The sequence below is a fragment of the Salvia splendens genome, chromosome 9, assembly GCF_004379255.2.
Source record: "Salvia splendens isolate huo1 chromosome 9, SspV2, whole genome shotgun sequence".
Taxonomy (NCBI): domain Eukaryota; kingdom Viridiplantae; phylum Streptophyta; class Magnoliopsida; order Lamiales; family Lamiaceae; genus Salvia; species Salvia splendens.
The window spans coordinates 22371350-22397386 of NC_056040.1; the positions used below are offsets into that span (position 1 = coordinate 22371350).

General features: G+C 38.4%; 2 protein-coding genes across 21 annotated transcripts; both read right to left on the reverse strand.

Annotated features, from left to right (window-relative positions):
• Nucleotides 1–82: 82 nt before the first annotated feature.
• LOC121747676 lies at nt 83–15939 on the reverse strand. Of its 18 annotated transcripts, none has more exons than XM_042141764.1 (33): nt 15481–15935; nt 14948–15349; nt 14754–14838; nt 14559–14621; nt 14205–14365; nt 14040–14115; nt 13741–13800; nt 13563–13670; nt 13151–13387; nt 12477–12559; nt 11803–11935; nt 11350–11432; nt 11067–11181; nt 10185–10267; nt 9511–9643; nt 9058–9140; nt 8775–8907; nt 7893–7975; nt 7219–7351; nt 6766–6848; nt 6483–6615; nt 5601–5683; nt 4917–5049; nt 4464–4546; nt 4181–4313; nt 3299–3381; nt 2625–2757; nt 2171–2253; nt 1888–2020; nt 1434–1516; nt 1151–1283; nt 697–779; nt 83–546 (listed from the first exon to the last, which is right to left on the reverse strand). In XM_042141764.1, exons 1-33 carry the CDS (start codon nt 15654–15656, stop codon nt 450–452), a joined length of 3906 nt encoding a protein of 1301 aa, XP_041997698.1. In that variant the 5' UTR covers nt 15657–15935; the 3' UTR covers nt 83–449. The 18 variants fall into 18 exon arrangements, with proteins under 18 accessions (XP_041997698.1, XP_041997697.1, XP_041997696.1 ...); XM_042141763.1 differs by having other exon boundaries at nt 8775–8889; nt 11067–11199; XM_042141762.1 differs by having other exon boundaries at nt 6483–6597; nt 11067–11199.
• Nucleotides 15546–24330, reverse strand: LOC121747678 (silicon efflux transporter LSI3-like). Of its 3 annotated transcripts, XM_042141777.1 has the most exons (5): nt 24116–24330; nt 22503–23827; nt 22230–22419; nt 21612–21693; nt 16980–17252 (listed from the first exon to the last, which is right to left on the reverse strand). In XM_042141777.1, exons 2-5 carry the CDS (start codon nt 23676–23678, stop codon nt 17069–17071), a joined length of 1632 nt encoding a protein of 543 aa, XP_041997711.1. In that variant the 5' UTR covers nt 23679–23827; nt 24116–24330; the 3' UTR covers nt 16980–17068. The 3 variants fall into 3 exon arrangements, with proteins under 3 accessions (XP_041997713.1, XP_041997712.1, XP_041997711.1); XM_042141779.1 differs by lacking the exons at nt 16980–17252; nt 21612–21693 and adding an exon at nt 15546–15664 and having other exon boundaries at nt 24116–24329; XM_042141778.1 differs by lacking the exons at nt 16980–17252; nt 21612–21693 and adding an exon at nt 16457–16554 and having other exon boundaries at nt 24116–24329.
• Between the last annotated feature and the right edge of the window lie 1707 nt (nt 24331–26037).

Here is a 26037-nt window from a genome sequence, read left to right on the forward strand (position 1 = left end):
TAACTATATGTCTAATGACATTTCCATTTTGATTTGTTTGAATCTATTTGGTTCATGTATACAAATGTTAAAAGTTCATGTATTTAGATGCAAAATAGCTTTTTAATGATAATTGTAGTCCTATTTAGTTTGCTCTATATGTCAAAATTGGTATCATCTCCATCTCTCCTCAAACAAGTGCTACATCTGCATTCACCCTATATCTTGAGACCATGTTTCCTTCTTAACCCTACTTGATATGAATCTTGAGTTTCTGAAATATTGTAAGATATGCCAGTTCCTGGGAATCATGAAAATTTAAACACTGCTTTGAGAATGTTGGGGTCCCAATAAGAGGGGCTACTCATGACTGAGGGCTTTCAAGAAGTATCGCCTTGTTTCAACCACGTCGTTTGATGAAGAGGAGGCTGGATCATTACCATGGACGGGCTGGATTTGGCAGGAGGAGACTATAGCTGTATAAATTGTTGAGGTGATGATGGATGCAAGAGCGGACTCCCGACTGGAGAGACGGGGGCCGAAACATACCTTGGAGTATAGATATCACTGCAGAGAGAGTGAAAGGTTAAGGAATATAGGGCCAATCAATGAAAATTGCATTCAAACACTCAGTGTTTCATTATACTTATTTGCTATTGCTACATTGTACTAGTTACAAAAAAGATTGTACAAGAAGAACCGGAGATGAAAGAATACCTCGACCGGGAACTAGCTGTGGAGGAGTGGAAAACAACTTTCCCTGAATCAAACAGATGATGGCTTCTAACACAATCAGTGTCCTGTAACGTTGAGAATTTACTCTGATAATCTTTCAGAAAACATCACAATATATCTTTGCAGGCATAGCACTCAAGGCTAATGTGAAGCTCAACTACAAACTAATGACATTTACAGTGACATTATCTGTTTCACCTTTTTATATGTCAGGGCGAAAAGCAATTAAGAATAAAACGAGTGATGTAGTATGAGATGCATCTTATAAGATTCACATTATTGAGTGCCAGACAGTATAGAGGTTTTATTAAGACCTCTGACAGCATCATATGAAAAATAAAGTGACTTTGATAGATTTAAAGCGAACTATTGTATCCAGAAGATAAACACAAAAGTGCACATCTTAAAGCGAGCCATTAGAGCTATAAAATGGTACCTCCGGCTTCATAGCATTTGTAACCATAGGAGGAAACTTTAGCTGTATAAATTGTTGAGGTGATGATGGATGCAAAAGCGGACTCCCGACTGGAGAGACGGGGGCCGAAACATACCTTGGAGTATAGATATCACTGCAGAGAGAGTGAGAGGTTAAGGAATATAAGGCCAATCAAAGAAAATTGCATTCAAACACTCAGTGTTTCATTATACTTATTTGCTATTGCTGCATTGTACTAGTTACAAAAAAGATTGTACAAGAAGAACTGGGGATGAAAGAATACCTCGACCGGGAACTAGATGTGGAAGAGTGGAGAACAACTTTCCCTGAATCAAACAGATGATGGCTTCTAACACAATCAGTGTCCTGTAACGTTGAGAATTTACTCTGATAATCTTTCAGAAAACATCACAATATATCTTTGCAGACATAGCACTCAAGGCTAATGTGAAGCTCAACTACAAACTAATGACATTTACAGTGACATTATCTGTTTCACCTTATTATATGTCAGGGCGAAAAGCAATTAAGAATAAAATGAGTGATGTAGTATGAGATGCATCTTTTCAGATTCACATTATTGAGTGCTGGGCAGTATAGAGGTTTTATTAAGACCTCTGACAGCATCATATGAAAAATAAAGTGACTTTGATAGATTTGAAGCGAACTATTGTATCCAGAAGATAAACACAAAAGTGCACATCTTAAAGCGAGCCATTAGAGCTATAAAATGGTACCTCCGGCTTCATAGCATTTGTAACCATAGGAGGAAACTTTAGCTGTATAAATTGTTGAGGTGATGATGGATGCAAAAGCGGACTCCCGACTGGAGAGACGGGGGCCGAAACATACCTTGGAGTATAGATATCACTGCAGAGAGAGTGAGAGGTTAAGGAATATAAGGCCAATCAAAGAAAATTGCATTCAAACACTCAGTGTTTCATTATACTTATTTGCTATTGCTGCATTGTACTAGTTACAAAAAAGATTGTACAAGAAGAACTGGGGATGAAAGAATACCTCGACCGGGAACTAGCTGTGGAAGAGTGGAGAACAACTTTCCCTGAATCAAACAGATGATGGCTTCTAACACAATCAGTGTCCTGTAACGTTGAGAATTTACTCTGATAATCTTTCAGAAAACATCACAATATATCTTTGCAGACATAGCACTCAAGGCTAATGTGAAGCTCAACTACAAACTAATGACATTTACAGTGACATTATCTGTTCCACATTTTTATATGTCAGGGTGAAAAGCAATTAAGAATAAAACGAGTGATGTAGTATGAGATGCATCTTATCAGATTCACATTATTGAGTGCCAGGCAGTATAGAGGTTTTATTAAGACCTCTGACAGCATCATATGAAAAATAAAGTGACTTTGATAGATTTGAAGCGAACTATTGTATCCAGAAGATAAACACAAAAGTGCACATCTTAAAGCGAGCCATTAGAGCTATAAAATGGTACCTCCAGCTTCATAGCATTTGTAACCATAGGAGGAAACTTTGGCTGTATAAATTGTTGAGGTGATGATGGATGCAAAAGCGGACTCCCGACTGGAGAGACGGGGGCCGAAACATACCTTGGAGTATAGACATCACTGCAGAGAGAGTGAGAGGTTAAGGAATATAAGGCTAATCAATGAAAATAGCATTCAAACACTCAGTGTTTCATTATACTTATTTTGCTATTGTTGCATTGTACTAGTTAGAAAAATGATTGTACAAGAAGAACTGGAGATGAAAGAATCAATGTTATCAAATAGCGGATATGGCGGCGTCATGGCGCTATGGCATGGCGTTCAGTGGTGGAAAAGCCATAGTACCATGTCGCTGCCATAGCACCGCCATATCCAACATTTGACAACATTGCATGTGTACTGTATTTAGGAATGGGGCATTATGCAAGAAACATGGAGATTAAAGTTGTATTTTATACTTAATTAATTGTTTAAAGTGTTTTAAATGTTATATTTTAATTATTTTCTAATTTCAGAATTATATATAAATATATAAGTATTATTTTATTTATTTAATTATTGACCGCCATATCCGCCATACTAATACGCCATATCCCTGTGGCGGTTTTTAGGCGAACCGCCATAAGCCGCCATACGAGATTGATAAGATTGGAAAGAATACCTCGAACGGGAACTAGCTGTGGAGGAGTGGAGAACAACTTTCCCTAAATCAAACAGATGATGGCTTCTAACACAATCAGTGTCCTGTAACGTTGAGAATTTACTCTGATAATCTTTCAGAAAACATCACAATATATCTTTGCAGGCATAGCACTCAAGGCTAATGTGAAGCTCAACTACAAACTAATGACATTTACAGTGACATTATCTGTTTCACCTTTTTATATGTCAGGGCGAAAAGCAATTAAGAATAAAACGAGTGATGTAGTATGAGATGCATCTTATCAGATTCACATTATTGAGTGCCAGGCAGTATAGAGGTTTTATTAAGACCTCTGACAGCATCATATGAAAAATAAAGTGACTTTGATAGATTTGAAGCGAACTATTGTATCCAGAACATAAACACAAAAGTGCACATCTTAAAGCGAGCCATTAGAGCTATAAAATGGTCTAGCTGTAGAGGAGTGGAGAACAACTTTCCTTGAATCAAACAGATGATGGCTTCTAACACAATCAGTGTCCTGTAACGTTGAGAATTTACTCTGATAATCTTTCAGAAAACATCACAATATATCTTTGCAGGCATAGCACTCAAGGCTAATGTGAAGCTCAACTACAAACTAATGACATTATCTGTTTCACCTTTTTATATGTCAGGGCGAAAAGCAATTAAGAATAAAACGAGTGATGTAGTATGAGATGCATCTTATCAGATTCACATTATTAAGTGCCAGGCAGTATAGAGGTTTTATTAAGACCTCTGACAGCATCATATGAAAAATAAAGTGACTTTGATAGATTTGAAGCGAACTATTGTATCCAGAAGATAAACACAAAAGTGCACATCTTAAAGCGAGCTATTAGAGCTATAAAATGGTACCTCCGACTTCATAGCATTTGTAACCATAGGAGGAAACTTTGGCTGTATAAATTGTTGAGGTGATGATGGATGCAAAAGCGGACTCCCGACTGGAGAGACGGGGGCCGAAACATACCTTGGAGCATAGACATCACTGCAGAGAGAGTGAGAGGTTAAGGAATATAAGGCCAATCAATGAAAATTGCATTCAAACACTCAGTGTTTCATTGTACTTATTTTCTATTGCTGCATTGTACTAGTTACAAAAAAGATTGTACAAGAAGAACTGGGGATGAAAGAATACCTCGACCGGGAACTAGCTGTGGAGGAGTGGAGAACAACTTTCCCTGAATCAAACAGATGATGGCTTCTAACACAATCAGTGTCCTGTAACGTTGAGAATTTACTCTGATATTCTTTCAGAAAACACCACAATATATCTTTGCAGGCATAGCACTCAAGGCTAATGTGAAGCTCAACTACAAACTAATGACATTTACAGTGACATTATCTGTTTCACCTTTTTATATGTCAGGGCGAAAAGCAATTAGGAATAAAACGAGTGATGTAGTATTAGATGCATCTGATCAGATTCACATTATTGAGTGCCAGACAGTATAGAGGTTTTATTAAGACCTCTGACAGCATCATATGAAAAATAAAGTGACTTTGATAGATTTGAAGCGAACTATTGTATCCAGAAGATAAACAAAAAGTGCACATCTTAAAGCGAGCCATTAGAGCTATAAAATGGTACCTCCAGCTTCATAGCATTTGTAACCATAGGAGGAAACTTTGGCTGTATAAATTGTTGAGGTGATGATGGATGCAAAAGCGGACTCCCGACTGGAGAGACGGGGGCCGAAACATACCTTGGAGTATAGACATCACTGCAGAGAGAGTGAGAGGTTAAGGAATATAAGGCTAATCAATGAAAATAGCATTCAAACACTCAGTGTTTCATTATACTTATTTTGCTATTGTTGCATTGTACTAGTTACAAAAATGATTGTACAAGAAGAACTGGAGATGAAAGAATCAATGTTATCAAATAGCGGATATGGCGGCGTCATGGCGCTATGGCATGGCGTTCAGTGGTGGAAAAGCCATAGTACCATGTCGCTGCCATAGCACCGCCATATCCAACATTGGACAACATTGCATGTGTACTGTATTTAGGAATGGGGCATTATGCAAGAAACATGGAGATTAAAGTTGTATTTTATACTTAATTAATTGTTTAAAGTGTTTTAAATGTTATATTTTAATTATTTTCTAATTTCAGAATTATATATAAATATATAAGTATTATTTTATTTATTTAATTATTGACCGCCATATCCGCCATACTAATACGTCATATCCCGTCATATCCCTGTGGCGGTTTTTAGGCGAACCGCCATAAGCCGCCATACGAGATTGATAAGATTGGAAAGAATACCTCGACCGGGAACTAGCTGTGGAGGAGTGGAGAACAACTTTCCCTAAATCAAACAGATGATGGCTTCTAACACAATCAGTGTCCTGTAACGTTGAGAATTTACTCTGATAATCTTTCAGAAAACATCACAATATATCTTTGCAGGCATAGCACTCAAGGCTAATGTGAAGCTCAACTACAAACTAATGACATTTACAGTGACATTATCTGTTTCACCTTTTTATATGTCAGGGCGAAAAGCAATTAAGAATAAAACGAGTGATGTAGTATGAGATGCATCTTATCAGATTCACATTATTGAGTGCCAGGCAGTATAGAGGTTTTATTAAGACCTCTGACAACATCATATGAAAAATAAAGTGACTTTGATAGATTTGAAGCGAACTATTGTATCCAGAAGATAAACACAAAAGTGCACATCTTAAAGCGAGCCATTAGAGCTATAAAATGGTCTAGCTGTAGAGGAGTGGAGAACAACTTTCCCTGAATCAAACAGATGATGGCTTCTAACACAATCAGTGTCCTGTAACGTTGAGAATTTACTCTGATAATCTTTCAGAAAACATCACAATATATCTTTGCAGGCATAGCACTCAAGGCTAATGTGAAGCTCAACTACAAACTAATGACATTATCTGTTTCACCTTTTTATATGTCAGGGCGAAAAGCAATTAAGAATAAAACGAGTGATGTAGTATGAGATGCATCTTATCAGATTCACATTATTGAGTGCCAGGCAGTATAGAGGTTTTATTAAGACCTCTGACAGCATCATATGAAAAATAAAGTGACTTTGATAGATTTGAAGCGAACTATTGTATCCAGAAGATAAACACAAAAGTGCACATCTTAAAGCGAGCCATTAGAGCTATAAAATGGTACCTCCGACTTCATAGCATTTGTAACCATAGGAGGAAACTTTGGCTGTATAAATTGTTGAGGTGATGATGGATGCAAAAGCGGACTCCCGACTGGAGAGACGGGGGCCGAAACATACCTTGGAGTATAGACATCACTGCAGAGAGAGTGAGAGGTTAAGGAATATAAGGCCAATCAATGAAAATTGCATTCAAACACTCAGTGTTTCATTGTACTTATTTTCTATTGCTGCATTGTACTAGTTACAAAAAAGATTGTACAAGAAGAACTGGGGATGAAAGAATACCTCGACCGGGAACTAGCTGTGGAGGAGTGGAGAACAACTTTCCCTGAATCAAACAGATGATGGCTTCTAACACAATCAGTGTCCTGTAACGTTGAGAATTTACTCTGATATTCTTTCAGAAAACACCACAATATATCTTTGCAGGCATAGCACTCAAGGCTAATGTGAAGCTCAACTACAAACTAATGACATTTACAGTGACATTATCTGTTTCACCTTTTTATATGTCAGGGCGAAAAGCAATTAGGAATAAAACGAGTGATGTAGTATTAGATGCATCTGATCAGATTCACATTATTGAGTGCCAGACAGTATAGAGGTTTTATTAAGACCTCTGACAGCATCATATGAAAAATAAAGTGACTTTGATAGATTTGAAGCGAACTATTGTATCCAGAAGATAAACAAAAAGCGCACATCTTAAAGCGAGCCATTAGAGCTATAAAATGGTACCTCCAGCTTCATAGCATTTGTAACCATAGGAGGAAACTTTGGCTGTATAAATTGTTGAGGTGATGATGGATGCAAAAGCGGACTCCCGACTGGAGAGACGGGGGCCGAAACATACCTTGGAGTATAGACATCACTGCAGAGAGAGTGAGAGGTTAAGGAATATTAGGCTAATCAATGAAAATAGCATTCAAACACTCAGTGTTTCATTATACTTATTTTGCTATTGTTGCATTGTACTAGTTACAAAAATGATTGTACAAGAAGAACTGGAGATGAAAGAATCAATGTTATCAAATAGCGGATATGGCGGCGTCATGGCGCTATGGCATGGCGTTCAGTGGTGGAAAAGCCATAGTACCATGGCGCTGCCATAGCACCGCCATATCCAACATTTGACAACATTGCATGTGTACTGTATTTAGGAATGGGGCATTATGCAAGAAACATGGAGATTAAAGTTGTATTTTATACTTAATTAATTGTTTAAAGTGTTTTAAATGTTATATTTTAATTATTTTCTAATTTCAGAATTATATATAAATATATAAGTATTATTTTATTTATTTAATTATTGACCGCCATATCCGCCATACTAATACGCCATATCCCTGTGGCGGTTTTTAGGCGAACCGCCATAAGCCGCCATACGAGATTGATAAGATTGGAAAGAATACCTCGAACGGGAACTAGCTGTGGAGGAGTGGAGAACAACTTTCCCTAAATCAAACAGATGATGGCTTCTAACACAATCAGTGTCCTGTAACGTTGAGAATTTACTCTGATAATCTTTCAGAAAACATCACAATATATCTTTGCAGGCATAGCACTCAAGGCTAATGTGAAGCTCAACTACAAACTAATGACATTTACAGTGACATTATCTGTTTCACCTTTTTATATGTCAGGGCGAAAAGCAATTAAGAATAAAACGAGTGATGTAGTATGAGATGCATCTTATCAGATTCACATTATTGAGTGCCAGGCAGTATAGAGGTTTTATTAAGACCTCTGACAACATCATATGAAAAATAAAGTGACTTTGATAGATTTGAAGCGAACTATTGTATCCAGAAGATAAACACAAAAGTGCACATCTTAAAGCGAGCCATTAGAGCTATAAAATGGTCTAGCTGTAGAGGAGTGGAGAACAACTTTCCCTGAATCAAACAGATGATGGCTTCTAACACAATCAGTGTCCTGTAACGTTGAGAATTTACTCTGATAATCTTTCAGAAAACATCACAATATATCTTTGCAGGCATAGCACTCAAGGCTAATGTGAAGCTCAACTACAAACTAATGACATTATCTGTTTCACCTTTTTATATGTCAGGGCGAAAAGCAATTAAGAATAAAACGAGTGATGTAGTATGAGATGCATCTTATCAGATTCACATTATTGAGTGCCAGGCAGTATAGAGGTTTTATTAAGACCTCTGACAGCATCATATGAAAAATAAAGTGACTTTGATAGATTTGAAGCGAACTATTGTATCCAGAAGATAAACACAAAAGTGCACATCTTAAAGCGAGCCATTAGAGCTATAAAATGGTACCTCCGACTTCATAGCATTTGTAACCATAGGAGGAAACTTTGGCTGTATAAATTGTTGAGGTGATGATGGATGCAAAAGCGGACTCCCGACTGGAGAGACGGGGGCCGAAACATACCTTGGAGTATAGACATCACTGCAGAGAGAGTGAGAGGTTAAGGAATATAAGGCCAATCAATGAAAATTGCATTCAAACACTCAGTGTTTCATTGTACTTATTTTCTATTGCTGCATTGTACTAGTTACAAAAAAGATTGTACAAGAAGAACTGGGGATGAAAGAATACCTCGACCGGGAACTAGCTGTGGAGGAGTGGAGAACAACTTTCCCTGAATCAAACAGATGATGGCTTCTAACACAATCAGTGTCCTGTAACGTTGAGAATTTACTCTGATATTCTTTCAGAAAACACCACAATATATCTTTGCAGGCATAGCACTCAAGGCTAATGTGAAGCTCAACTACAAACTAATGACATTTACAGTGACATTATCTGTTTCACCTTTTTATATGTCAGGGCGAAAAGCAATTAGGAATAAAACGAGTGATGTAGTATTAGATGCATCTGATCAGATTCACATTATTGAGTGCCAGACAGTATAGAGGTTTTATTAAGACCTCTGACAGCCTCATATGAAAAATAAAGTGACTTTGATAGATTTGAAGCGAACTATTGTATCCAGAAGATAAACAAAAAGCGCACATCTTAAAGCGAGCCATTAGAGCTATAAAATGGTACCTCCAGCTTCATAGCATTTGTAACCATAGGAGGAAACTTTGGCTGTATAAATTGTTGAGGTGATGATGGATGCAAAAGCGGACTCCCGACTGGAGAGACGGGGGCCGAAACATACCTTGGAGTATAGACATCACTGCAGAGAGAGTGAGAGGTTAAGGAATATAAGGCTAATCAATGAAAATAGCATTCAAACACTCAGTGTTTCATTATACTTATTTTGCTATTGTTGCATTGTACTAGTTACAAAAATGATTGTACAAGAAGAACTGGAGATGAAAGAATCAATGTTATCAAATAGCGGATATGGCGGCGTCATGGCGCTATGGCATGGCGTTCAGTGGTGGAAAAGCCATAGTACCATGGCGCTGCCATAGCACCGCCATATCCAACATTTGACAACATTGCATGTGTACTGTATTTAGGAATGGGGCATTATGCAAGAAACATGGAGATTAAAGTTGTATTTTATACTTAATTAATTGTTTAAAGTGTTTTAAATGTTATATTTTAATTATTTTCTAATTTCAGAATTATATATAAATATATAAGTATTATTTTATTTATTTAATTATTGACCGCCATATCCGCCATACTAATACGCCATATCCCTGTGGCGGTTTTTAGGCGAACCGCCATAAGCCGCCATACGAGATTGATAAGATTGGAAAGAATACCTCGAACGGGAACTAGCTGTGGAGGAGTGGAGAACAACTTTCCCTAAATCAAACAGATGATGGCTTCTAACACAATCAGTGTCCTGTAACGTTGAGAATTTACTCTGATAATCTTTCAGAAAACATCACAATATATCTTTGCAGGCATAGCACTCGAGGCTAATGTGAAGCTCAACTACAAACTAATGACATTTACAGTGACATTATCTGTTTCACCTTTTTATATGTCAGGGCGAAAAGCAATTAAGAATAAAACGAGTGATGTAGTATGAGATGCATCTTATCAGATTCACATTATTGAGTGCCAGGCAGTATAGAGGTTTTATTAAGACCTCTGACAGCATCATATGAAAAATAAAGTGACTTTGATAGATTTGAAGCGAACTATTGTATCCAGAAGATAAACACAAAAGTGCACATCTTAAAGCGAGCCATTAGAGCTATAAAATGGTCTAGCTGTAGAGGAGTGGAGAACAACTTTCCCTGAATCAAACAGATGATGGCTTCTAACACAATCAGTATCCTGTAACGTTGAGAATTTACTCTGATAATCTTTCAGAAAACATCACAATATATCTTTGCAGGCATAGCACTCAAGGCTAATGTGAAGCTCAACTACAAACTAATGACATTATCTGTTTCACCTTTTTATATGTCAGGGCGAAAAGCAATTAAGAATAAAACGAGTGATGTAGTATGAGATGCATCTTATCAGATTCACATTATTAAGTGCCAGGCAGTATAGAGGTTTTATTAAGACCTCTGACAGCATCATATGAAAAATAAAGTGACTTTGATAGATTTGAAGCGAACTATTGTATCCAGAAGATAAACACAAAAGTGCACATCTTAAAGCGAGCTATTAGAGCTATAAAATGGTACCTCCGACTTCATAGCATTTGTAACCATAGGAGGAAACTTTGGCTGTATAAATTGTTGAGGTGATGATGGATGCAAAAGCGGACTCCCGACTGGAGAGACGGGGGCCGAAACATACCTTGGAGCATAGACATCACTGCAGAGAGAGTGAGAGGTTAAGGAATATAAGGCCAATCAATGAAAATTGCATTCAAACACTCAGTGTTTCATTGTACTTATTTTCTATTGCTGCATTGTACTAGTTACAAAAAAGATTGTACAAGAAGAACTGGGGATGAAAGAATACCTCGACCGGGAACTAGCTGTGGAGGAGTGGAGAACAACTTTCCCTGAATCAAACAGATGATGGCTTCTAACACAATCAGTGTCCTGTAACGTTGAGAATTTACTCTGATATTCTTTCAGAAAACACCACAATATATCTTTGCAGGCATAGCACTCAAGGCTAATGTGAAGCACAACTACAAACTAATGACATTTACAGTGACATTATCTGTTTCACCTTTTTATATGTCAGGGCGAAAAGCAATTAGGAATAAAACGAGTGATGTAGTATTAGATGCATCTGATCAGATTCACATTATTGAGTGCCAGACAGTATAGAGGTTTTATTAAGACCTCTGACAGCATCATATGAAAAATAAAGTGACTTTGATAGATTTGAAGCGAACTATTGTATCCAGAAGATAAACAAAAAGTGCACATCTTAAAGCGAGCCATTAGAGCTATAAAATGGTACCTCCAGCTTCATAGCATTTGTAACCATAGGAGGAAACTTTGGCTGTATAAATTGTTGAGGTGATGATGGATGCAAAAGCGGACTCCCGACTGGAGAGACGGGGGCTGAAACATACCTTGGAGTATAGACATCACTGCAGAGAGAGTGAGAGGTTAAGGAATATAAGGCTAATCAATGAAAATAGCATTCAAACACTCAGTGTTTCATTATACTTATTTTGCTATTGTTGCATTGTACTAGTTAGAAAAATGATTGTACAAGAAGAACTGGAGATGAAAGAATCAATGTTATCAAATAGCGGATATGGCGGCGTCATGGCGCTATGGCATGGCGTTCAGTGGTGGAAAAGCCATAGTACCATGTCGCTGCCATAGCACCGCCATATCCAACATTTGACAACATTGCATGTGTACTGTATTTAGGAATGGGGCATTATGCAAGAAACATGGAGATTAAAGTTGTATTTTATACTTAATTAATTGTTTAAAGTGTTTTAAATGTTATATTTTAATTATTTTCTAATTTCAGAATTATATATAAATATATAAGTATTATTTTATTTATTTAATTATTGACCGCCATATCCGCCATACTAATACGTCATATCCCTGTGGCGGTTTTTAGGCGAACTGCCATAAGCCGCCATACGAGATTGATAAGATTGGAAAGAATACCTCGACCGGGAACTAGCTGTGGAGGAGTGGAGAACAACTTTCCCTAAATCAAACAGATGATGGCTTCTAACACAATCAGTGTCCTGTAACGTTGAGAATTTACTCTGATAATCTTTCAGAAAACATCACAATATATCTTTGCAGGCATAGCACTCAAGGCTAATGTGAAGCTCAACTACAAACTAATGACATTTACAGTGACATTATCTGTTTCACCTTTTTATATGTCAGGGCGAAAAGCAATTAAGAATAAAACGAGTGATGTAGTATGAGATGCATCTTATCAGATTCACATTATTGAGTGCCAGGCAGTATAGAGGTTTTATTAAGACCTCTGACAGCATCATATGAAAAATAAAGTGACTTTGATAGATTTGAAGCGAACTATTGTATCCAGAAGATAAACACAAAAGTGTACATCTTAAAGCGAGCCATTAGAGCTATAAAATGGTACCTCCGACTTCAAGGCTAATGTGCATTTCATGCTCAACTACAAACTAATGATATTTACAGTGACATTATCTGTTTTACCCTTTTATGTGTCAGGCCTAAAGCAATTAAGAATGAAACGTGTGGAACTAGTATGAGATGCATCTTATCAGATTCACACCATTGAGTGCCAGGCACTAAAAGTGTTTTCTAAGACCTCTGCCATTAGAGTGGTAAAATGGTACCTCTGCCTTCACAGCATTTGTGACCACAGGATGACCTGAAGACGGTGAAGCCAACATATGTTTTCTTAAGGGAGATGAACTTTTCAAAAAAGGGTGCTCCAAGAGTTGAGAAGCCGTAGCACGATGTAGGGGATTCAACTGCATGCAACACCTCAGGAAGTCCTTACATACATCTGAGAGGTGATCTGGAATTGTTGGAAGCTCATTTTGACATGAAACCTTGAACATGGCCATGACCTAATGTCCACGAAAACAGAGTCTTAAACTAGAAAGTTTATTTACAGGTATCTGTCACAGAAAGAACTTATTATGACTTTTAAAGAGTTCAATACAGATATCTTTCATCCCAGCACAAGCGTACAACCAAGAAACAAAAAAAAAGAAAGTAAATGTTACTGTCTGAAACACACACCCCTTTGTACTGGCTTAGAGGTGGCTTTGATGTAGCCATCTCCAGAACAGTGCATCCAAGGCTCCATATATCGCTAGCTGGTTTACGCACATTTGAGTTCATAATAACCTAGAAAAAAACCTTTTAAATATATGCATCACGAGGCCTTATGTCGCGGAAGATTAAGAAATAAATATACCTCAGGTGCCATCCAGTAAGGGCTATCCATAAGAGATGATGAATTGGATCTCCCAACAATCTACAAAAGCACTTGTTTGTATAAAAAGTTTACCATCGCAATATACACTGAATTACTTAATTATCAATATAAACCAACCAAAAGATGACAATAGCATCAAGCTCAAGACAGCACATCATAAGTTTTGCTATCATGCAATGATGCAAATCAAGCCCAACTAGCAGTTGAAATCACCAGTCTTTATGGAGGAGGTCTTTGGCATATTTAGATTGATTTTTCATGCATATAGTGATACTTACATTCATTTCAATGATGAAGTTGGACAACTTAGCTGCGCCATTTGGATCCACAAATATGGAGGCTGCTTTAATATTCCTGCAACACATGCACCCGTAAGGTACTACGATCTACAAATCATGTTCAAATATGGATGTAAGAATTGCTAGCAGAAGCAGGATGTCTACCCGTGTACGATATGTTCGGAGTGCAAGTATGCTAGCCCTGCTAAAATCTGCTGAGTATAGTTTCGTATTACCGATTCTCCTAATTTTCCATATTCTTGGAGAATCGCATGGATTGAGCCACCAGATACGTATTCTAAATATACATAGAAGTTATCACCTACCTGACCAATGAAATAGTTTAATGTCAACCAAAGTACAAGATAATCTCTAAAAAAACAGCAATAGTTTTGGATTTCATGATTAGCAAATGATCATACACAAATATTTACAGTAAATGAACTGCAACAGATTAAAATGTAGCCAAGTTTGCAACATTATGAAAGGAACAATTAAAACTGCCAGAGTAACACTGACCACTTCAGATCCAAAATACTGCACAACGTTTGGGTGCTTCATGCGGCTCAACAGAGCAATATCCTACAAGAAACTGAATCATTACAAATTCACAAGCAATTCCACATTTTCAGCAAGTGCAAAAAAAAGGTAAGCAAGCCTCATACATATAGCACGAAAACAATCCTCATCACAGATAGTAGCCTAAAAACCTACTTTTTCCATCATCCGTGCATCTCGCCTTACGTCTGCATTAGGCAACAAACGAGCCTCCTTGATAGCACACATTTCACCTTTTTCACTACCAACAGAAAACAACCAACTAAATCAATAAAACAACTTCACTAATAATAGAACAAGGCAATCAACAAACTCAATGTGTTTCTCTACAAAAAGAAAGCAACTCGCACCTATTAAAACCAAGATATACGTTTCCTAATGTGCTTCTACCGATCAACTTCCCCTTTTTCCAAGTGCTCTCAACACTCTCATATTTTTTAGGAGTACATGGAGGTGCCGGGGGCGATTTTGCAGGTGGAATTGTTGGAGACACAGGTGGAGATCTGAACGTTGCACCTGGAGGAAGAGGCAATGGATAACTTTGTTGCTTCGTCTCTGACATAGAATGCAACCCTCCACTTGTTGGGCTAACGCTAGGACTCGCCGTCCTTGGACTAACTCTCCAGCGATATTCTGAGATACTATAACCAGCATCTTGAAATCGAAATTCCGGCACTTGAATCTTTAAACCCCGTTTCCTAGCTGGTTTTGAAGTAGTACTAACAGTTTTGATAGGTTCCTCAACATGAATCCTTGAGCACAAAAGGAGCGAAAACGTAAACATAAACAAGAAAAAGGTGATTATATGCGAACAACACAGCACGAAATCAACTCATTGATGATAAAAAAAAATTACTCCCCCAATTGGAAATAAAATTGTGACCTCGGAAGAGATTTGGCGGCAATGACGTCGTTAAGTGAAGAGGTCAATTTGCAGAAACTGAAGCCGGATGAATCGGAGCTGATGCTGGCTGAATCGGAATTGAATAACTGCCAAAGCTGCTCCTTCTTCAAAACAGCAGCCACCAGTTTCTCCCAATTGTCGTAGATCGCCGACATCTCTCACCCTACCAAATTCAACGCAGACGCAGTTGAAGTACTGTATGTTTTGTAATTCTAACGCGGAAATGCAAGTCAATTTTCGCCTCTGATGACGTAAGAACTCCATTGGGTTTGCAATTTCAAGGTAATGTACGATTTGATGAGACGAGACACACCAGTCAAATCAAACGAAAACGAATTGATAATAACGACATCTGCCATTCTTTAAATTGGTAGAATAAATTTTCAAAACAAGATGACGTCTCTCCTCCCTCCATATGGCAGCTCGTCGCAGGCAAACTCTTCTGTTTTCTATGGTGATTTTCCATTTGGAACAATTAATTGAATGTTACAACTTACGTCATGAGTTCATTAGTAAGTATACTTACATTTGATTCTTTCTTTCTTTTTTTTTTTGGTAAAAAAAGCGGGTAAATAATAGATGTAAGAAACACCTAATTTATCATGTATCAATCAAATACTAAGACCCGAGTGAGGGGACTCTAAACCATGAACACCTTTATAAAAGTTGTATGCGTAATGTGACAAAAAATCAAGCAGCAAAATTTCCTTCCATGTGCACATGACGGAGCACCACTGAGTCAAACTCATGTAACAAACTCTGCACTTTCCGTACTATACATTTGCTATTGATGGTAACTTCAAAGTTCCCACAATCATGGACACACCAATGAAACTATCACTCTCTACCTCTTACTTTCGAATACCTATATTCTTTGCCAACTGAAGCCATGAAATAAGCACCAAATTTCGACAGTCAAAATAGAACACACTCCAATATTCGCAACAAAACATACCTCCAAGTTCCTTAGTATCACGGATGAGACCACCACCAAAAGCATATCCTGATCCTCCCTCTAATGATGCGTCATATTTAAACAAATATGAAGATTTCCTAGAAAAATATTATAAAATGAATTGTTTATGGCATAGCAAACTTTTATTCTTATATGGTCACTTCTTCTTTTTCACAAAATTATTACTTTCAAAATTATGTAGCAATATTCTTATGCAATAATCAGTATGATTCAAAGTTTAGAAATTGTATCCTTTTAAAAATAACTTTTGGATTAAATTTACTCAATATCAACTTATAAAATCATCATATAATTATCTATATAAATCGCTTATAAGTACTACTCTTTATGTCCCTCATCCACTAACACTACTTTATTTATTTTTTTTCTCTTTCTCTCTTTTTACTTTATAATTTCGTATTAAACTCGTGTCGTCCCGTGTTCTCATATTTGTAAGGGAAGGATGAAGTATTCATTAAAATTGATATTCATCATGCCGTTGCTAAATGAATAATGATACCAGTTTACTTGCGAATATCAATCAATTAATTGAATTATTACATTTTTAACATCAACTATAAACGCAATTCAATGTAAATTAAAATGTGTGGATCATCCTCTCAAGAGGATCAAGCCAATAGCCGTGACGATTACGGTGGAGGGAACCCCGAATTTCAGATGATTCCAGAAGGATAAGTTGTAGCCGAAGTGCTGAGCACGACGAGCCTGCTCGCACACGATCAAGTTGGCTGCCGATCCCAGCAGGGAAAGGTTCCCAGCCACCGTGCTCACCCATGCCAGTGATGAGGCTGCGAATTTTTGATGGTGATGAATGCTCGTAAAAATAAAGGAAGATCAACACACAGAGATTTACGTGGTTCGATTTACTGAGGTAAATCTACGTCCACGGGGAGAAATGGGGGCAGGTTTGTATTGCTTGATCTGAGAATTACAGCTTACAACACAGACTTGCTATATGATTATTTTCTCTCTAGAGAGCTTTACAGAAGTTAACAGAAGATCCCCTATCTATCTGACCTAGGTTCTATTTATATTTTGAACCAAGATCGTGGCATGCAGCATTTATTAGGTAGTGGATGTCGTGGAGATCGTGGCGACCTTGCATGGGTCCACTATCCTGCCTGAGTTAATGACTGCTTGACACCACTAAATAGATCGTGGGTGTAGTGGAGGTCGTGGAGGCCTTTCATGAGTCCACTAACTCCTAGTTCGGTCGAATGCTGAGACCGAACTACTGAATTATTGCCGAGCAGCTTTTGCCGATCTGAGAGTAGAGCTTGATGCCGATCTGAGAGCAGAGCTTGATTAGTTGGCTTTTACCGAGCTATAGGCTAGGGCCGAACTCTTTGGTTGTGCCGAACTGAACTCTTGGCCGAACTGAACTCTTTCTTGGGCTTTGGGCTAGCCGAGCTGTCCCTGCTATTGGGCTTGTTTAGTTCGTACTCCATCACTACCCCCCCCCGAAAAAGCGAAGTGAATCACTTCGGCATTCTGGATAAGGATACGGGGGAGGCTGAAGCCGAAACAGATAAGGAGAAGGAAGCTGAACCTCACCGAGAAGGTGGAGACGAAGCTGGCGAAGTATGATTTCGTCTCCTTTCTCTTAGTTTGGTTTCTTCCTTTATGTAAAATGGCCTTGAAGTAAACTTCTTTGACCGGACTAGGTCCTTGGTCTGATGAAATAAACATCTTTGACCGGACTCGTCTTTGGTCTGATGAAATAAACATCTTTGACCGGACTCGTCTTTGGTCTGATGAAATAAACATCTTTGACCGGACTCGTCTTTGGTCTGATGAAATAAACATCTTTGACCGGACTCGTCTTTGGTCTGATGAAATAAACATCTTTTGACCGGACTCGTCTTTGGTCTGATGAAATAAACATCTTTGACCGGACTCATCTTTGGTCTGATGAAATAAACATCTTTTGACCGGACTCGTCTTTGGTCTGATGAAATAAACATCTTTGACCGGACTCGTCTTTGGTCTGATGAAATAAACATCTTTTGACCGGACTCGTCTTTGGTCTGATGAAATAAACATCTTTGACCGGACTCATCTTTGGTCTGATGAAATAAACATCTTTTGACCGGACTCGTCTTTGGTCTGATGAAATAAACATCTTTTGACCGGACTCGTCTTTGGTCTGATGAAATAAACATCTTTTGACCGGACTCGTCTTTGGTCTGATGAAATAAACATCTTTGACCGGACTCATCTTTGGTCTGATGAAATAAACATCTTTTGACCGGACTCGTCTTTGGTCTGATGAAATAAACATCTTTGACCGGACTCGTCTTTGGTCTGATGAAATAAACATCTTTGACCGGACTCGTCTTTGGTCTGATGAAATAAACATCTTTGACCGGACTCGTCTTGGTCTGATGAAATAAACATCTTTGACCGGACTCATCTTTGGTCTGATGAAATAAACATCTTTGTCCGGATTTGGCTTGTCGGTCTGATGAAATAAACATCTTTGACCGGACTTGGTTTGTGTTCTAATTTGGCGATTTTTGTTGCCGGGATCGAACTTTCCCTTGTCCTAATTCGGCGAATTTTATCGCGTGGATCGGACTTTCCTAGTTAACCGAAGTGGTCTTATGCAGTAAACCTCTTTGACTAGACTTGGTCGTCCTTGGTCTTATGAGGTAAACTTCTTTGACCGAACTTGGTCGTCCTAATTCGGCGAGTTTTATCGCATGGATTGGACTTTCCCTTGTCCTAATTCAGGCAAGTTTTATCGCGAGAATCGGACTTTTGTTGCAGTTCGTTTCAGACGAAGTGCTTGATTCTTAAGCAGAATTGTGGTCTTGTATCCTCTTTAGAAGTTTTGACGCACAATCGTTGGCTTGTTGCAGCTCGTTTCGGACGAACTGCTTGTTTAAGCTGAATTGTGGTCTTGTATCCTCTTTAGAAGCTTTGACACACAATCTTTGGCTTGTTGCAGCTCGTTTCGGACGAACTGCTTGTTTAAGCTGAATTGTGGTCTTGTATCCTCTTTAGAAGCTTTGACGCACAATCGTTGGCTTGTATGTTCTAAAAAGGGGATTAGCCTTTGAAGAACGAGATACCTCAGTTATATTTGTAAGAGACGACACTCACATAGACAGACACAACGCACGTAGAGACAAGAACAAGTAAAAAACAAAGAAAACACATAAGACTGACTGAACTGTCTCTTACAAATGGAACTTTTTGAGGTTGGAAATATGCCATGCTCGGGGCGTTTATTCTCCTGACTTGAGAGTCAATTTATAAGACCCTTTGCCGAGGACTTCTGGCACCCAATATGGAAATTTTTGATGGTGGGTTAGAGTTTGCCCAGCTTTTCTGCTCGGCCGACTTCGTTGTTTCTCAAGATGAGATCTCCCACTTGAAGTTGCAGCTTCTTCACCCTTTGGTTGTAATACCGGGCTACTTGCTCCTTGTACTTGGCTGCTTTTATGCAGGCCAGTTCTCTTCTTTCTTCGGCAAGATCTAGCTCGGCTCTCAGTCCGTCCTCCTTCAGTTCTGCTGAGAAGAAGTTTAGAGTTCGGAAACTGGGTATGCCGATCTCAACCGGAATTACGGCTTCAGGGACGATTTAGTCTTCCCGGCAGGGAAAGCATCAATGGTCAGGATTACTCCATCATATTGTTGCTCGTCATCGTCTTTGGGATCCTGTTGCCTTTTCGGATTCTGAGGAAAGCAGCTCGTACCCCTCTGCTTTTTGTTTTTGTTTTTCGGCTGCTTGCTTTGGTATTTTTTTAGCGTTCCTGTTTTCACAAGAACATCAATACCTGCAGCCAAATTTCGGCACTCCTCGGTATCGTGACCGTGGGTTTGATGGAAGGAGCAATATGCATCAAGACTTCGGCGTGTGGCCGATTTCGTCATCCGTTTTGGTTTTTCGAACATTTCGGAATGTAGTTCGAAAATTTCCGCTCTTGACTTGTTCAATGGTACGAACTGAGCGGGTGGCGTCCCAGGATTGAGACGTGGTCCCAATCTACTTCGTACCGGTGCCCTCTGAATTCTTTCAAAAGGAGTTCGGCGAGGAAGAACATGTCGGGGGTGAGGATTCTCTCTCCTGGAGGACACGTCACTACTGCGGTAGTGACTTTCATGTCTGAAGGAGGAGGGAGAATCCCCCGTTTTCTTCTCCGGCTGCTGGCTTTTTTGCATGAAGGCTAAGAACTCCTCCTGCTTCTCGGCCAAAAACAGCTTGACAACCTCATTTAAATCGGGCTGCTGGGAAAATTCTGTGCGATGACTCCTGGAGTGGCTTGTTCCTTCGTGAGAACTGGAAGTAGATGTCTCCCGAGGCCGTTTTTCAGACCTGCGAGCTAGACTTACTTCCTCACGGTTGTCACGGACAGAATTATGGGTGTTACGTGATCTGGAATGCATTTTTTTGGTGGAGGAGGATCAAAAACTCGCTTTATCACAAATTTGGTTCTGAGTTTCCCACAGACGGCGCCAGTGATGAGGCTGCGAATTTTTGATGGTGATGAATGCTCGTAAAAATAAAGGAAGATCAACACACAGAATTTACGTGGTTCGATTTACTGAGGTAAATCTACGTCCACGGGAAGAAAAGAGGGCAGAGTTGTATTGCTTGATCTGAGAATTACAGCTTACAACACAGACTTGCTATATGATTATTTTCTCTCTAGAGAGCTTTACAGAAGTTAACAGAAGATCCCCTATCTATCTGACCTAGGTTCTATTTATATTTTGAACCAAGATCGTGGCATGCAGCATTTATTAGGTAGTGGATGTCGTGGAGATCGTGGCGACCTTGCATGGGTCCACTATCCTGCCCGAGTTAATGACTGCTTGACACCACTAAATAGATCGTGGGTGTAGTGGAGGTCGTGGAGGCCTTTCATGAGTCCACTAACTCCTAGTTCGGTCGAATGCTGAGACCGAACTGCTGAATTATTGCCGAGCAGCTTTTGCCGATCTGAGAGTAGAGCTTGATGCCGACCTGAGAGCAGAGCTTGATGAGTTGGCTTTCACCGAGCTGTAGGCTGGGGCCGAACTCTTTGGTTGTGCCGAACTGAACTCTTGGCCGAACTGAACTCTTTTTTGGGCTTTGGGCTAGCCGAGCTGTCCCCGCTATTGGGCTTGTTTAGTTCGTACTCCATCAGCCAGCATCAGCCACGCCTTCTTCTCACTCGATGGAGATATCGCCGCTGCTGATGCTGCCACTCTAGCACCTAATAGCAGCACTGCAAACACCACACTCCATCGTATGAGTTCTACATCTTGCTCGCGCATTATTTAACAAACATACCATATGTTTTGTTTGCTATGGATGATAACATTGTACTGATATACTATGATACACCCTTTTAACATAAATTAAAATACTAAAGTACCATAATTTCACTCTTCTACTATAATTAATCTATATATGCAGCAGATAATTTGATACATGTAACCAAACATAATATGGATAAGTTATACACATTACAAGACATCTCAGTCAAAAATACCAAGTTATCTATGGTGTCTTGTCATGGATAAGAGTTGATTTAGGTAAAGGAGGTTATGGATCAACTGTAACATCAGCGCGATAGATTATTAGAAACGGAACAAAGCTCACAACACGCAGAGAGTGGAGATGTATTATACATAGTCTTGATGATCAGATTATTGAACATAAATGTTTGTTACTTAGATAGATGCTGATAACATTTTTTGTTTTTATGGGATTCATGTCACGAAATATATAGTAGTAACGTAGAGAGGCGGGTCGGCTCACCTGTAGGTACATTAGAAGCCAGATTGGAGAGGACAACTATAACAGCAGCTAAAACTGCTACTCCACTAACGTGATCTATTTTCGTGTAAGGCTCCACAAACTCCCACATTGCACTCGGGATCCCTGTTTTATTGAAGCCATCGACAGTAATAAACATTCCGCAAAAGAATATCAACAGCGAATACGACACCTGGATGACAAGAGAAGCTGTATAAATGATCAATAAGGACAAACATTAGTTTCTAGTGTGAACAATCTCTAAACTGATGTTACCTTTTCGAGACTTGGCCTGGCGTCCTTAAAATCAAGAACAACGAGGGCGAGTGCAGCTGTGATTGCAGTCCACGACATATTCAGGCCGGCCAACAAAGATATCAGCATTCCCAAAGTGATGAGATAAACACATGCCTTCCACAACACTCTTTTCCACTTCTTTGGCAATCCTAGCCTTTCTTCTGCAAATGCTGCTGCAAAACTATGACACTCGACTTCGTTGACAAGATCATCCGAATCTCCAATCTCTTTTGAAGAATCTGATTTTCTGTTTGAATCAAACTGCGAACTAGAATCCCTTTCAATTTCAGATCTGCCCAAACTCGCCCTGTCGCTTAGCCCCTCAACTTGATCTATTTGACCATTCGTGCCAGCCAAATTACCACGATTCCTAAGGGTCGATTCTACATGATTCATTGTTTCCAAAGCAGAACCGAACTCTTGGGAGTGTACTGAAGTGAGATGTGACATTGTTGCAGGTGAGAAGCGATGAGAAACCACATCATCTTCGCCAACAACTTCCGAAGCTACATCTTCTTCGTCCTTTTGAATGGACAACAGCTTCCAATACATACATAGGAGGATCGAAGCATTGACACACACTCCCACTAGCATGGCAGGAAGGATACCAGACAAAAACGTGCCGAAAGTTATCCCACTTTGAACAGCTATGACCAAGTTCTGAGGATTCCCTATAGGAGTCGCGGAAGATCCTATATTAGCACTGGAGGCAAGGGCCAAGAGAAAGGGATGAGGCGGCAGATTATGCTGCCTCGCGATTTTCAGCACAAACTCGGTTAACACAACACACGACGTATCGTTGGTGAAGAGGGCACTAGAAAGGGCAGAGATCAAGCAAATCCGACAGAGCAAGTCCTTGGCACCCTGGCTCTTCCACGCGAGCAATTTGCCTAAATACTGGAACATGTCAGCTCTCTCTAGATACACACTAACTACCATAGTTCCAAAGAGTAGCCCGAGAATCGGGAGATCAATGGCAGCATAGGCTTGATCAGGAGTCATGACTTGAAAGAGCACCATGAGCATGGCTCCGAGAAGGGATCCGGCTGTCCTACCAATCGGTAGGAACGGCACAGCCGGAAAAACAGCCAGAACCCAGAATATTGCAAATGCAATTGAGCCAAGAACCACTTTTACAGTAGGGGCCATAGCCATGGTTGTCAATTCAACAAACTTATTATACACTTGAGATCTTCAGCAATCAGTCACTTCATAAATTCATAGAAAGATTTGATCTTGACAAAATCCAAATCACATTCAATAATGATATGATGAGCAATGCAGTTCAGTATTCACATGGAAGCCTGTAGAGACAAGAAAACAAGAATCAGAATCATTTATTTCATTAATTATACTTTAAGGCTTAGTATTTCAACATAAAAAAAATACCCTAGCTTCTTGATTAAATCATCTCCCATCTATTATTAAGAGAGCAAGTAGACAAAGCAGCAGAGACACAGAAAACAAACATGCAAATCTTTGATGCAAATCAAAGCAAGCCAAATCCATAAACATATTTAATCATTGTTCAAGGCTGAAAGGGGCAATAATTAACAGATTTAACTAATTACCAGAAAACTAAGTTTGTATACCTGCTGGAAGAGGAAAGATTGGCACTTTATGACTGACTGAGAGGTTCCAGCTCGAAAAGACAATCAGTACTCTGTTTTGTGGGATTTTTGCTTGTTTGTGACTGATGCAGTTGTGCTTTACTACTAGTATTTGACTAGGTAGATTCGGCCAATTTTGGGAATTAAGGGAAATGTAAATAGTAAAACGAGAATATAGTAGTACTAGTTTTTGGAAGATGAAGTGAATGCGTGGACAAAAGCATTTGAAGACACGTCCTGTCACGATGATGTAATAACTCACGAGAATATAGTATTAGTATCCCACTTAATCCAATTTTATTACGAAATCTGCAAAAAGTAAGACTAAGAAAAACAACTACCCCGTTTGTGAATCCAATTTTATTACAAATCTGCTAAAAGTAAGACGAAGAAAACCAACTACCAAAAAATGGAACATTTTCTTTTTAATTGTTTTAATAAAAATAAAATACTCCTATCTTCTAAAATAGAACCAACATACTATCTATTTTTTTATCTATATTACTTAATTCTTTTTTCATTAACTTACAAAATAACACTATATAAAATCTTTTATCAAAAAACAAATATTTCATTTCTAATGGCACAGAAGGAGTAATTATTTATCTAATTTTACTTTTTCTGCTAGAATAATAAATCTAAATAACACTATTGTGCGATGATGTAATAACTCAAAATAGGGTTGAGTCATATCGTATTGAAACTGTCAAACCTTATACAGTACCGAAAATTTGGTACTCCATAATTAAAACGATACCTTACTTAATTAAAATTTTCGGTATATAATATTTTAGGTATGACCAATTTTAATACAGATATATCGTAATGAGATTGGATATGCCACACCATTGTTATGTCCTAAAAAAACAGATAATTTGCAAATAACATGGGTTTTAATTTGCAATTTGCTAAATTGAGAGAGAGAGAGAGGAGGAAAATGAGTGAAAATAGTGTTAGTTGATTGTGATGTCTATATTATTAGTGATGTGTAATTGGTTAAAAACTTTTCATATTTAGACTTTGTCCAATTTTGGGAATGCCCAAAAATGGTAAAACTAGCCTATTTTTTAGGACATGAAGGAGTAGTAGTATTATATTATAAACTTATTTAATTTATAGTATCAAATATATAAACATATTTTCTACTCCTTCCAACCGTCAAAACCTGACACGTTTTGTTATTTTGGGATGTCTCCCATTTAAAGACACATTTACTTTTTCCCACTTTTAGTAAGTGAGCCACGTGCTCAACTAATCCATTCCACTCGCATTCTATTATAAAATTAATATATAAGAATGAGACTCACATTCTACTAACTTTTTACACCTTTGTTTATAAAATCAAACAATTTGTTAAATATAGTGCTGATTTAAAATGTATCTTTAATCGGCACACTTGAGTTATTAGTTAGAGTGCATGATGTAATAATAGTTTTTAGTTAGAGTGTCTCCTGTGGTTAAATTTATCATGAATAAATGAGAGAATGGAATTTTTCTCTCATTAAATTCTCCATCTATATCAGAGAAAAAGAATTTTAACCTTAAAGCTAACAAGAAGAGAAAATATTATCATACCAAATGTGGCATGATAATATTTGCCCTCATGATAATATTAAATCACACCTCTAACAATCATACAAACGCATTTCTTATTCTTCATTGATTGGACTGTATAAAATATGCTAATTTATGGATCATCTAGCCATAAACTTTGAGATGAACCTAAGTCCACAAAGCAGGCGTACTAAAATACACTCCCTGAGTATATATTTATATAATAATGAATCATTGCAGATATTTTAATATCCACGGTCGGCTATTGGAATCAATTTGACTAATTAACCTACGTTTGCGGTTTTGTCATCCCCGCCCATAATGATTTATCAATACATTAGGGCACCCGC

Bases quoted from the DNA above. Each gene is read 5' to 3' on its own strand.
- LOC121747676 (XM_042141758.1), bottom strand. From the start codon at position 15,656: ATGTCGGCGATCTACGACAATTGGGAGAAACTGGTGGCTGCTGTTTTG. The intron at 7,352-7,892 runs GTATTCTTTCCA...CTCTCTCTGCAG, and splicing joins ACAGCTAGTTCCCGTTCGAG to TGATGTCTATACTCCAAGGT. The intron at 2,758-3,298 runs GTATTCTTTCCA...CTCTCTCTGCAG, and splicing joins ACAGCTAGTTCCCGTTCGAG to TGATGTCTATACTCCAAGGT.
- LOC121747678 (XM_042141777.1), bottom strand. From the start codon at position 23,678: ATGGCTATGGCCCCTACTGTAAAAGTGGTTCTTGGCTCAATTGCATTT. The intron at 21,694-22,229 runs GTGAGCCGACCC...TGGTGTTTGCAG, and splicing joins GGCTTCTAATGTACCTACAG to TGCTGCTATTAGGTGCTAGA. The intron at 17,253-21,611 runs TGATGGAGTACG...CTCATCACTGGC, and splicing joins AAGGCGTGGCTGATGCTGGC to ATGGGTGAGCACGGTGGCTG.